Here is a 13,405-nt window from a genome sequence, read left to right as displayed (position 1 = left end):
GAACATGGTAAGAGCAATCAGCTTCACATAACATAGAGGCTATGACATTCATTATACATACATCCTGCGCAGATCTACTGCTCCAACTTGATCTAGTATCACACCTTTTTTCATGTCATACTTTATCTGTGCCCTTGTAGAGCTGAGGAAACTGAATTAGAGACACAAAGAAGTAACTTGCCCTCGCCACAACTAAAGGCAGAAGTGGTTTAAATCTAAGACTTTAAGTCGAAAATTTTTTGTAAGGAAAAAGTTTCTCACATTGTTTTTTAATTAGAGTACTGCAGACCAGTTTCCTGCCTCAGCCTCTGAGTACTGGGATTACAGGCATGTGTTACCACACTCAGCTCACAGGACTAGGACAGAAGCCACCTAAACTTAAAGGGAGTTGGAAAAGAGCAGCAAAAGTCTAGCCATGGTCGGGCGGTGGTGGCGTAAGCCTTTAATCCCAGCACTCGGGAGGCAGAGGCAGGTGGATCTCTGTGAGTTCGAGACCAGCTTGGTCTACAAGAGCTAGTTCCGGGACAGGCTCCAAAACCACAGAGAAACCCTGTCTCGAAAAACCAAGAAAAAAAAAAAAAAAGTCTAGCCATGAATTAGCATCACTGGTCTGGCTTATTTAATTCCTCGGTGGACCAATGATCTGTAGACACCATGGCCCAAGTGGTCCTTGCCCTCAAAATGCAAGACACTTAGTGTGCCTACCCTTAGGATAAAGACAGCTGCTAGGGAGTTCCTGGTTTTGGGGGGAAAGGAAGTACTCACCTGAGAGTCCCATTCTCCCCTTTGTCCAGGCTGGTGAACCGGCTGTACAGGCGCGTGATCTGACTGTGGGAAACTAAAGAGCACAAAATTAGTACCAATTGAAGAAGCAGACAGGCATTTACACTACACCCACAGCCTGCCACATGCTTTAGTGTGGGGGATAGGAGGGGCGGCGAAGCTTTTCTAGAATGTCAAAACAGCAAATTAAAAAAAAAAAAGAGGAGGAGGGGCTGGAAAAGAAACTAAATCAAAAGCAATGAAAACTGGCTCTAAAAATGAAGTGTAGGCAGCCAGGCAGTAGTAGCGAAGGCCTTTAATCCCAGCACTCAGGAGGCAGAGGCAGGTGAATCTCTGTGAGTCCAAGTCAGGCTGGTCTACAAGAGTTAGTTCTGGAACAGCCATGAATACACAGAGAAACCCTGTCTTAAAACTTCCCCCACCTCCCCCATCCCACCCTGCTACCAGAAGAAGGAGGAGGGGGAGAATTATAGAACTTTTTTTAAAAAAAGTGTTGGAGGCAAAGACTACAGGTCAGTTGCAGAGTATTTGCTTAATAGTATGATCCCTAACACACAAACAAACACACACACACACACACACACACCACTCCACGTGAAATAAAGTTAAAGAAAAAAAGACAATCCAACTCAAACCTATTAGTTAGCTTGGCTCTTCGGACTGCAATTTCTAAGTAGATAACATTGAACTAAATATTGGGGCACATAAAACATTTCTGTTTTTAAAGTTTGGTTTCCTTCTGCACCAAGCATCTACAACATCACCTCTTCTTCAGGACTTCATCAGGTGACAGACCACCACAACCTGGAATCGGCTTGTTTGCTGTGACCAAATGACACCTACAAGAGAAGGCGGTGCTCCTCATCCTGTATGACTCCAGGACAGCTAAGAGCAGTCTGTAACTGCAGACATCCAACACAACAGTGGGAACGCACTGCTGGGAAACAGTCTTCTAGCAGACTGAGGCAAGGGGAGAAAGCGGTGACCACAGGCGAAGACTACAGCCCCAGCAGGTCACAGTTTCAGACTTTGTCTCCGCTGCACCCCTTAGGCAATAAGGGTTAAGGGAAGTGTGGTTCTGTGGTTGTCCTCCAGGAGCTCAAGCAACAACACTGGACTCACTGTGTTAGGAACAATGAAACAAAGTAAACAAGGCAGGGGGTGAAACAGGAAGTGAGTGATGGGGCAGAGATGAGAGGAGAGGGCACACCAGGTCAGCTGTGACCTCTTTGGCATTAGCTTCCTCTTTGACGTGGAGCTGGGAGAACTAAGGTGTGCAGAGAGCGGAGGAGGAGGCAACGGGAGGGGGAGGCAGCCCCTCCGTCAGGAGTACGGCTGCTGAAGGCTTCAGCTGGAGACTCTGTTGCCAGGAAGCTAGGCAGACAGATTCTAAGTCCATTCATGGCGCCACACCGGGTGAGTGAGGCACACACTCAGGGCAGCCAGGTAGACAGATTCTAAGTCCATTCACGGACCACAGGGGGTAGGTGAGCAGGAATGTGAGGAGCTGATGAAAGGAAAAGGGTTGGCAAAGCGCCTGGCATTCGGAAAGCACACCAAGTTAACCATTAGTGTCACCTCAGCACCCCTTCAGGAGCGCCGGAAGGGACAGTTTATACTGCTACGGTAACTTCGCTCCACTTTCTTGACCATGCCAGGCACAGCTGCTTTCTTTAGGAATCTGATCAATTTATCCAGGCCTGGCATCTGGCCTCAAAGGCCAGATGGTCTGTCACCTTACTACTCTTGTAATAAATTCCTTAGTTGAGCAAAACTAAGCCAGTTAAAGAATAACTATATTTTCCAAAAAGTTTGGAAAAAGAAATGTTTACCATCTCAACATTTTTTCTATTTTATTAATTTTCCATCTAATATCATTTGTGTACTTAAATCTGATAGCTTAATTTCCTTTTTTAAATAATTTATGTTATGTTCATTGGTGTTTTGCCTGTATGTATGTCTATATGAGGATGTCAGGTTCCTTGGAACAGGATTTACAGACAGTTGTGAGCTGCCATGTAGATGCTGGGAATAGAACCTGGGTCCTCTGGAAGAGCAACCAGTGCTCTTAACCACTGACTATCTCTCCAGTCCCCTAATAGCTTAATTTTCAATTAGTAGTTCATGACCTTTCACACTGATGTTGAGTATTTTAAAAATGTTTATTTTTTTATTATGTTTCTAGGTCTGTGCAAGTGAGTGCCGATGCCCTCAGAAGCCAGAGGAATTGGAGCCCCTGGACTAGGTTTGTGAGCTGCCCAACATGGATGCTAGGAACCAAACTCAAGGTCTTCTGGAAGAGCAGGATGCATTCAACCATCCTGGTTTTGCACTATTTTCTCTGTGTGTAGTATGTACAGTATGTGTGGTGCGTGTGAGCGCATGTATCCACGCACACACATGCAGAAGCCAGAGCGGAACTCCAGGAACTGAGTTTCTCTCTGAACTGGAAGCTCACCACTATGGCCAGACTGGGTGGTTGACTGGGGAACTCTAGGCAGTTACAGACATGCCTGCCTCTCTTCGTGGCTGGGGACTTGTACTGAGGTCCTGTTCGCAGAGCAAGTGCTCTTACCCACTGGGCTCCTCTCTAGCCCCGAGGAGTTTTAAGTAATTATAATGTTCAGTTAGCTAGGTAAGATTTTAGTGTTTAGTCTCTCTCACATTTCAGATTATGGGTTAATATAAAAAAAAACAATCAAATTACATTAACATATCAGTTTAGGGTATTTTATATTTACACATTATTTTAACATTATACACAAGATAAAATGTAAAGGAAGCCCCCAATCTCTGATGCCAGGACCATGAAATTATGGCAAATGTCACAATCTAATACAACTCCTAAAACTAAGAAATGCATTATTAGAGATTTGTTACAGAAGAACATAAATGGAGCCCTCTTGCTCTATGTATGTTTTCTAAAAACTCCTTTGGTAAGGACTTGTGTCATTAAGCTCCATTTTTTTTTAATATTTATTTATTAAGGATTTCTGCCCTCTCCCTGCCACCGCCTCCCATTTCCCTCCCCTTCCCCCAATCAAGTCCCCCTCCCTCATCAGCTCGAAGAGCAATCAGGGTTCCCTGAATTCCAAGGACCACCCACCTCCATCCAGGTTTAGTAAGGTGAGCATCCAAACTGCCTAGGCTCCCCCAAAGCCAGTACGTGCAGTAGGATCAAAAACCCATTGCCATTGTTCTTGAGTTCTCAGTAGTCCTCATTGTCCGCTATGTTCAGCAAGTCCGGTTTTATCCCATGCTTTTTCAGACCCAGGCCAGCTGGCCTTGGTGAATTCCCGATAGAACATCCCCATTGTCTCAGTGTGTGGGTGTACCCCTCGCGGTCTACACTCCATTTTTTATGAAGAAAATCAATTTACAGCTTTTGGAAGTCATAATTTGCTGATTTATACATAATAAGCATGCACTTAAAAGTAGCTTTATAAGGTAAGAAACTGCTATCTTCCAGGACAAACTCGCCCATGTGGAAATCAATGGCAAAACATACAACCAAATGTCAACTATTAACATTCTCAGTATGCTCATATCTGAACCTATCACTTATATTTTGAATATGCTATGATGGTAAGATTAAACACAACTTTGTAAATATCAAGGTGCTAACTCAGAAGGCAAAGGCAGGTGATCTCTGAGATTGAGGCCAGTCTGGTTCACAGAGGGAGCTCTTGGACAGCCAAGGCCATACAGAGAAACCAGTCTCAAACAACGAACAAGGGCGCTAAATGCCCTGGAACAAAAAATATAAAACAACCTCCAAAGTAAAGTGACCTTAAACTCACTCTATAGCACAGGCTAGCCTTGAATCGCAGCCCCGCCTCTGTCCCCACAGTGTTAGTATTACACACATGGACCACCACACTGGGCTTCATCTACCTTTAAAAGAGCTACACAATCCACATGCATAAAAGTATTAGAACTGGCCGGGCGATGGTGGCGCACGCCTTTAATCCCAGCACTTGGGAGGCAGAGGCAGGCGGATCTCTGTGAGTTCGAGACCAGCCTGGTCTACAGAGCTAGTTCCAGGACAGGCTCCAAAGCCACAGAGAAACCCTGTCTCGAAAAACCAAAAAAAAAAAAAATGTATTAGAACTGCCAGGAATTGATGGAGGAAGGTCATTGGTTGATTAAATAAAGAAGCTGCTTGCCCTGATAGGTTAGAACGTAGGTGGGAGGAAGAGGAAGTGAGCTCAGAGACTCGACAGCTCTCCTCTTGAGGGCAGGCTCCTCAGAGAGACACGATGCTCCACTCTTGCGGGCAGAGGCGAGAGCTTTGCTCTCTGAGGCACACGTGATGAAGCTCCGACCCAGGATGGACGTAGGCTAGAATCTTCCCGGTAAGCGCACCTTGGGGTGCTACACAGAGAGCTCTGCTCTCTGAGGCACACATGATGAAGCTCCGACCCAGGATGGACGTAGGCTAGAATCTTCCCGGTAAGCGCACCTTGGGGTGCTACACACAGATGATTAGAAATGGGCTAAATTAATATGTGAGAATTAGCCTAGAAGAGAATGGGTCAAGCAGTGTTTAAAAGAATACAGTGTCCGTGTAATTATTTCGGGTAAAGCTAGCCGGAGGTGGCCAGGGTGCTGGAGATGCAGCCCCAACGCTCCTATTACTATAAGGAATAAAGACAGGTCACGTGTCCAGTAAAACCAAACTCACTGAAGGAGCTAAACTAACAAGACAGATACCTAAAACCTCTGACATTCTTGGAAATTCAAAGGAAATCTCAGGAGGTAGCAGTTTCCCTTAGAGAAGACTATACTATGAATATGCCCCGAATGAAGCTGCAGTCACTCTGCTGATGAACAATTAATTATTTTATACCGAAAGACTGAAAAGACCCTGCTCACCCCAAGTTCAGAGCTTTCTATTATTTCTGCCTCGTTTCAGAGAAGAAAGGTAGTTCACGGACACGAAAGCACCAAGGTGGTCTGCCAAGGGGAAGCATGAAAAGTTAAAGAAGAGAAGTGAAGTTATTTTGCCATCATTTTGATCCTATCTAAATGAAGACAACAACCTGGGGAAAACTGCAGAGCTGAGCCTGCACTGCACCCCTCACCAGTCCTCTTCATGTTTCATACCCCGACACTTCTCCAATGTAAGGATGTTAAGATTTAACCTATTCTCCTAAGAATTAAGAGACCACTGGGCAGTGGTGGTGCAAGCCTTTACTCCCAGCACTCTGGGAGGCAGAGGCTGTCAAATCTGAGTTTGAGGCTGCCTGATCTATGATGCGAGTTCCAGAACAGTCAGGAACACAGAGAAACCCTATCTCAAAAACCAAAAAGGTATTTTCTAAAATAAGCAGGGGATGGACCTCAGTAGAAGTGCTTCAGGGCATGCTCAAGGAATGGGTTCTAAGCCAAGTCCAACAAAAGAACAAAGTGAACCAAACAAACAAACAAAATGCATCTTCTCAGAACAGGGCAAACTTTAGTATTACTGACCAGCAGGCGATAAAAAGTCACTATTAACTTTCTTAGGAACAATGACAGTACCGTGGTTAACAAGTTACATGTTTCCTCTTCCTACAAAACACAAGTAATTAAGGGTAAAGTACTGTGAGTTCAATGCCAGCTTGACTAGAGAGTTCCAGGTCAACCAGTGTTACACAGTCAGACCCTGTCTCAAAACAAAAACAAAAACAAACCAAACATCAGGGCTGGAGGTAGAACTCAATGGTACATCCTTTTCTAAGCATGCATAAAAGCCAGACTCTAGGTTTAATCCCTTACACCAAAAGAAATAAAGAGGTTAATGAACAGAAAATGACATATAAAGCAAATACAGCAAAACTATAACAACACGTACTAAATAAGAATAAGTAAGGGGACAGGGCAGTGGTGGCACACAGCTTTAATCCCAGCACCCGGGAAAAAAAGGCAGGTGGATTTCTGAGTTCGATACAAGCCTGGTCTACAGAGTAAGTTTTTAAGGCAGCCAGAAACTGTCTTGAAAAACAAATGAATATTGGGCATGATTCACTGTCAACTTTTCAGTATATTTTAAAGTTCATAGTACAAAATCTGAACACCTGAGTTTTTGTTTTGTTCAGGTGGTTGTTACTCCTGCTGTTTTGTTTGTTTGAGACTGTAAGATTTATTTCTTTTTATTTTAAGAGTGTTTTTGCCAGAATGTATGTATGGGTAACATGTGTGTGCTTTGTGCCAACAGAGGCCCAAAAAGGGAGTTACAGATCATAGTGAGTTCACATGTGAGTACAGAGAATCAATTTGGGTCCTCTGTAAGAATGGCGAGCACTCTTAATTGCTGAGCCACCTCTCTGACCCTTTTTTATTTTAAAAATTAGAGTTATGTGTATGTATGCACACACATGTCCACATGCATTTGTGCCACAGTCCACACATGACGGTCAAAGGATAACTTGGCAGAGTTTCCACTAGGTACTAGGAATCAAAACTGGGACATCAGGGTTGCTGGCAAGCACCTTTACCAGAGGAGCCAACTGAGCAAAAGACAGTATCTTGCTATGGAGTCTAGTCTGGCCTTGGACTCAGAACCCTAGTGCTGGGGTTACAGGCATAAAATAAGCTACCACATCTGGTATGAATTCTAATCTTTTGAATCTGATACATTCAGGCCAGGTCACGATATGTGACATACAACCTCCAGGTATCTGCTCACGCTCCTCCGTAATAGTGTTTACTGCAGGTTAACATAAGTATTACTATTTTGTAGCATAGTGTTTTTCTGCTTAAACTCAAAAGACAGCTCCTATCTCTGCAGCTTCTCCTAGGGTCAGTGAATGCCTATGTAAACTTCAAGTAGTCTGTGCTCTGAGCCCCTTCCTCATTCATAAGGCTCTACTCCTTCAGAGTTCTGCTCTCTACCCTACCTTGACACACAGCTCTCCCTACCCCTTTCTAGCCAGAAAGAGGAATCCTGGGAGAAAACTAGAAGGGCACAGAACTTTATAAATTATTCCCAATCTGCTATAAGGTATTACCTGTGCATTTCCAACTCAGACGAAACAGGACACAGGAGGGTCCTCTGCCCACACAGAATCTTCTGACAATGTGGGGTGACAGGGGGAGGACAGGATGGGGCCCAGAAGGAGGCAGGAGCACCCAGAAGCTCAGCTTCAAGAAATATTCTCAAGCAGCTGCCTCTGTCAGTTGTCCTCCTCTGGAACTAGAGAGACCCACCCCCTTCATACACTACACCCTTCCAAACAAACAAAACCTCACCGGTCTGTCCAACTCACTTCCTACCCTCTTCAACACCCTGCCCATACCCACATGACACACACCAGAGGGCAGAAACTAAAAATAACCAATCTGCATTCACCATTATTTAGCTGGAATGAACCTTTGCTCAAAGTTAAGCTTTTTTGGCAATCCACAGCCAGGCTGTTCCTCTGGATAAGTAAACTAAGGGTCATTACAGAAACTTCTGTATTGACCAATTCAGTAAGAGACAAGAAAGAGAGGCCGTGACCTCCCTCCAATGACATCATTCATTCAAATGTACTGACTTATAAAAATAGAGAAATGTGGAAAAAAAAGGGATAGAACAAAGGCTAAATATAGTACGTGTTTTACAACGACAAAGTGTTTTTTTTTCTTTCTTTTTGAGACAGGGTCTCACTATACAGCCTGGTTCTGCCTGGAACTTGGAGATCTACCTGCTTCTGCCTCCACATCTGGTTTTTTTTGCTTGCTTGTTTTTCAAAACAGGGTTTTTCTGTATAGTCCTGGCTGTCCCGGAACTCACTCTGTAGACCAGGCAAGCCTTGTACTCAGAGATCCACCTGCCTCTGCCTCCCGAGTGCTGGAATTAAAGGCATTCTGTGGAGCCAACACACTTGTAATCCCAGTACTTGGGAGGTTGAAGCAATAGGATCTTAAATTTGAGGCCAGTCTAGGCTACAAGGGAACCTGTTAAAGGAAAAAAAAGAAAAAGAAGAAAAGGGCTGCGCAGTGGTGGCGCACGGCTTTAATCCCAGCACTCAGGAGGCAGAGATTTCTGTGAGTTCGAGACCAGCCTGGTCTACAAGAGCGAGTTCCAGGACAGGCTCTAAAGCTACAGAGAAACCCTGTCTCGAAAAACCAAAGAAAAGGAAAGGAAAGGAAAGGAAAGGAAAGGAAAGGAAAGGAAAGAAGTCTCTGCTAAGGGTGCAAACTAGATAAACTCACAACTCAGCCCCGAGGGTAGAGGACTGACCCTGTAGCCGACTGGGCTAACAGTTGCTGGGACACAGAGACACTCTAGGTTAATTTATCCAAAATGAATCCATTTTTGCGTCAAGATCCTATTCCTATACTCTAAAGGCCAGCTCGTGACTTTCTTCCCTAAGTTCTGAAGGTGGGTGCTGCAGGATTTGGGCTTCCTTATGTCCTGGCGCCAATCAGAACTCTTTTTTGCTTATGTCCCCAGCCAGGTTGTGGGTGTCTTCTGTCACCATCTGCTCTGAACACCTAGCATAATACTAAACAGACACCACTAAGTTTCAGTAAGGGCTTGTTTCAATAGGGCCTTCCCAGTCAATACATACACGGGCTTTGGGGACAATCATTCTCATACTTGAATCACTCTTGGGTGACCAGGATAATAGTTCTCCCATGATGACTTAGGGTTTGTCCATGAGTCACAAGGTAAAATAACTCAGCCCTACAGCCAAGACTTATGAAAAGAAACTGGAATGACATTACTGTGCCATTTACTATGAAGCAAAACAGCTTTCCCTCAGTTGGCATGATGGCTCATACTTATAATCCCAGTACCCAGGAAGCTGAGGCAGGACTGCCATGAGTTTGAAATTAGCCTGGGCTATGTAGAGAAACTTTTTTTGTTTGTTTTGTCTTGTCTCTAAAGACAGGGTTTCCCTGTGTAGTCCTAGCTATACTGGAGTTTGTTGTAGACCAGATTGGCCTTGAACTCAAGAGATCCACCTGTTTCTGCTGGGATTAAAGATATGTATCACCAGACCCTGTTTATGTAGTAAGTTCTAAGTAAGTCTGGGCTACAGAATAAGACCTGTGTCAAAAAAGCAAAGGACAACAAAACAATGGCTTGTGCCACACTCACTACACTTCCTCATGACGTGACTCTTTAAACACAGATACTTTAACCTGGCTGTCATCCTAGGTGTAAAGAAGTCATGATGTTTCCAAGTATGATCAGAGGTCATGGCCACAAAATGTAGTAAAATGCTTGCTAAATCCAGTTGCTAAATCCTGTATTTCTGCCATGGAATCAGAATAGGTCACGAAATATCCATAAAGGTGAGTAGTCAAATAAAAGTTATAAAAAGCTAAGTGATTTCTGCCATTCAATTGAAACTGAGAAAAGGATCACCTTGGCTAAGTAGGTGGGTCAGCATGGTTAAAGATCTCGGTAAAGCTTAGCAGCCGTGTGTGTCAGCAGGGTATGGGAAACCAATGCGACAGGAGGTGGGCTAGCTAAGGCTTCCAGCTTGAACACTCTAGGAAGCTGAACTTGTCAGTCAGCCAGGACAACTTTTAATTTATCCGCGTACTCCATTCCTGGAGAATTCTGTTCACCCGGCGATCCCTAGGCACTACTTCCTTTGTGTTACTTGATGCCAAAGACAGGTATCGTGAAGACACAGCTTACAAAACTCAGAGTCCAAAGGATCACCGAGAAAGCATGGTAGCAATACAATTGTATCATACCTTATCAAGGCTTTCCAAAGCTATGGTGTTCTCAGTGTTTCTGAATTCCTAAAGCCCCGTTGCTCCTTCTTTTGGGCTAACAAGGAAGAACCTAGGGCATGTATGTATGTATGTATGTATTTAAATCTGTTCCTGGTACAAACTCACTGATTTTGGAGTACATCCAGTTTCAATATCAACTGCATAAGATACAGCAACATGGCAGAAATCAGTATGTATGAAAACAGGATAAATGTCCTCATTATGTCATTAAAAATCTGGTCACTGCCCGGCGGTGGTGGCGCACGCCTTTAATCCCAGCACTCGGGAGGCAGAGGCAGGTGGATCTCTGTGAGTTCGAGACCAGCCTGGTCTACAAGAGCTAGTTCCAGGACAGGCTCCAAAACCACAGAGAAACCCTGTCTCGAAAAAGAAAAAAAAAAAAATCTGGTCACTATACCCGTGCCTTTTCTCCAACGGTTCAGATTAAAAAGTCTCAGGTTTTCGGACTCCTGATTGCTTACAGGTCGCGAGTCCCCGGTCTATAACGATCTTTTATTCTGAGTTCATTCTTCCCTGCGTGTGATTTTAATAGTTTTAGGTCCTTGCTGAGAAACCTCACTGGAATGTATTACGTTTTCTTCAGGAACCATTCAGGTTTCCTGGATTTGCTTCTCCTTTACCTACTGTTCAGGTTGCCTCCTCTATGAGGGGAACGATAAAGAAAGAAAATTCGCGGACTTGGGTGGGCAAGAGTGGAGTGGTGGTGTCTGTGCTCCACGGCTGGATCGAGATTTCGGGCTTCTGAGGCAAGACAGCACCACAGGGGCCACATTCCGGCTCCGGGAAACTACAGGTGAACGCACAGGTCCTCTAGCCTTCGGTTACCCAAAACACCGGGCGCTGCGCAGGACCCTCCCAACAAAGTCACCGCACCCAGATCAAGACCTCAGTGACGACCGTCCTCAGTACCGAGGCCGGCCGGAGATGCCCGGCCGCCTTCCCACCCCCCAACCCGAACTCACAGCCAGTCTCCTTCTTGATCTCCTCGAGCTCTTCGTCCCGCAGTAACGTGGAGGCCCGAGACCCCATCACCGTTGGCGGCGGGTGCTCCTCCGGGAGCGGCTGCGCCAGAAGCTACGGCGGCGAGAGGGAAGGAGGGAGGGAAGGGCCAGGGGTCAAGAAGGGAGAGGGCACTGTTTCTCCTGCGGCCCGGGGAGGGAAACCAGGGGTGGCGCGCGGGGGAGGGCAGCCCGACAGCAGCCAATCGGGAGCGAGGCCGCGCCCTGCGCAGGCGCCAACGTCAGAGCTTGGCGCCCGAGCCCGGAATGAATCAGCCCCGCTGCTGCGGGAGTCCAAAGGGAGACAGACCCCGCCCCCGGAACCCCAGCTGCCGCCGGCCTTAAAAGGGCGACGCCGCTGTGGCGCTGGCGACCACAGTTAAAAGGGCAGTGCCGCCTTGCCACCGTTTGCCGACAAACCAGAAGGCAGGTTCACTGCGTAACCCACAGATTTCTCTGAGGACCTTCGCACCAGGCATCCCATCCCACAGGTGACAGGAACTGAGGGGAGAAACAAAACCGACTTAACAAGTGGGGAGTCTCAGGGTGGATCCCCAGACTGGGCCCGGCGCAGTGTTTCCTCCTTCAGCCTCTCCCTTCTACTTCCTCTCCCACTGTCCAGCGGCCCCGGAGTAGGTTGACGTTGGGGTGGGGCCTCCCGCCGATTGGCTGCGTCTTTCTGGCGCTCCCTTTTCCGGCCGCTGGAGGGCGCTGGCACTCGGCTGGGGCCGCCCGCCGATTGGCTGCTCTTTCCGGCACTCCCGCCCCCGGCCGCTGGAGGGCGCCGGCAGTTAGCTGGGGCTGCAAGCTGATTGGCTTCTCTGGAAAGCCCCAGGGCGCGAGCGAGGGTAGTAGGGTCTGCGCTTTCAGCGGCTTGCGTTGCAAGCTTTTCAGTTTGTGTCAAGGCTGTGCCAAGATAACTCCCACCCCTCTTCAATTCAAGGAGCTCGCCATCTGACTGAGATTAAGGTCCAGCTTTCCCCAATTTCTTTGCCCAGGGGTGGGTGGGGGTGGGTGGTAGAGGACCCTAAAGGTGAGAGGGTGAGGGAGAGTAAATATCTTGAGCAGGGACTGTCATTTATTTATTTGAAATTTGTCTTGTTTTTAAAATGGGAATTTTTAAACCGTGAGCCAGCATTTGTTAGGTGAAAGTAGGGAAGTTGCAGGTTGAGCAAAGTCTAAGAAATACTGGGAAATCCTGTTTAAAGGCTGCCCCGCTCCCCCTCATCCCAGGAGGTGGAGGCTAGAGAATTAGGAGTTTATGCTTCAGCCTAGAAGCGGGGGAAATGGTTTCTTTCAGTTTTCCAGAAGATACCTGCCTGGTCTCGGCCTGGGATTACACACTTGAACCTCCATGCTGGTCTTACATTTTATTCTCTCCCTCTCTCTTTTCCTTCTCCTCTTTCCCCTCTCTCTCCCTCCCTCTCGGTTCTATTGTTTTATTTTTGTTTTTCGCTACTGGGCCTTTCTGTGTACCCCTGGTTGTCCTGGAACTTACTATGTAGACCAGGCTGGCGTCGAACTCAGATGTTTGCCTGCCTCTGCCTCCTGAGGGCAACACCACTGCCCAGTTTGCGTTTTATTTTTATGACATTTTTTTGTTTGCGCTAATGAAAAGGTTAAAAGCCGCATGTTTGTATACAGCCTCTCAAATGTGGCATCACGTGTCTTGTCCCTTCACCCCTTTGTTTAGAACCAGCTTGAGAGATGGAAGAAGTTAATTAGTAAATTAATTATTACTCAGTACCCAGATATCTTAGTCCCTTTTTTTTTTTTGGTTTTTCGAGACAGGGTTTCTCTGTGGTTTTGGAGTCTGTCCTGGAACTAGCTCTTGTAGACCAGGCTGGTCTCGAACTCACAGAGATCCGCCTGCCTCTGCCTCCCGAGTGCTGGGATTAAAG

General features: G+C 46.3%; 2 protein-coding genes across 2 annotated transcripts in view; one reads left to right on the top strand and one right to left on the bottom strand.

Annotated features, from left to right (window-relative positions):
- Chp1 (calcineurin like EF-hand protein 1) overlaps positions 1 to 11,635 on the bottom strand; it is a 23,452-nt gene extending 11,817 nt beyond the window's left edge. Inside the window, exons 1-2 of the mRNA XM_005364274.3 lie at positions 11,469 to 11,635; positions 766 to 838 (exon numbers count right to left, since the gene is read on the bottom strand). Coding sequence (XP_005364331.1) covers positions 766 to 838; positions 11,469 to 11,535 — 140 coding nt within the window. The 5' untranslated portion in view covers positions 11,536 to 11,635. The remainder of the gene's footprint in view (positions 1 to 765; positions 839 to 11,468) is intronic.
- A 195-nt stretch (positions 11,636 to 11,830) lies between these two features.
- Exd1 (exonuclease 3'-5' domain containing 1) overlaps positions 11,831 to 13,405 on the top strand; it is a 31,277-nt gene continuing 29,702 nt past the window's right edge. Inside the window, exon 1 of the mRNA XM_005364273.3 lies at positions 11,831 to 11,995. The gene's annotated coding sequence lies outside the window, so the exon portion shown is untranslated. The remainder of the gene's footprint in view (positions 11,996 to 13,405) is intronic.

The sequence above is a fragment of the Microtus ochrogaster genome (genome assembly GCF_000317375.1).
Source record: "Microtus ochrogaster isolate Prairie Vole_2 chromosome 14 unlocalized genomic scaffold, MicOch1.0 chr14_random_1, whole genome shotgun sequence".
Taxonomy (NCBI): domain Eukaryota; kingdom Metazoa; phylum Chordata; class Mammalia; order Rodentia; family Cricetidae; genus Microtus; species Microtus ochrogaster.
The sequence above is the reverse complement of the archived record's forward strand: the minus strand, read 5'-3'. Positions and strand labels throughout refer to the sequence as shown.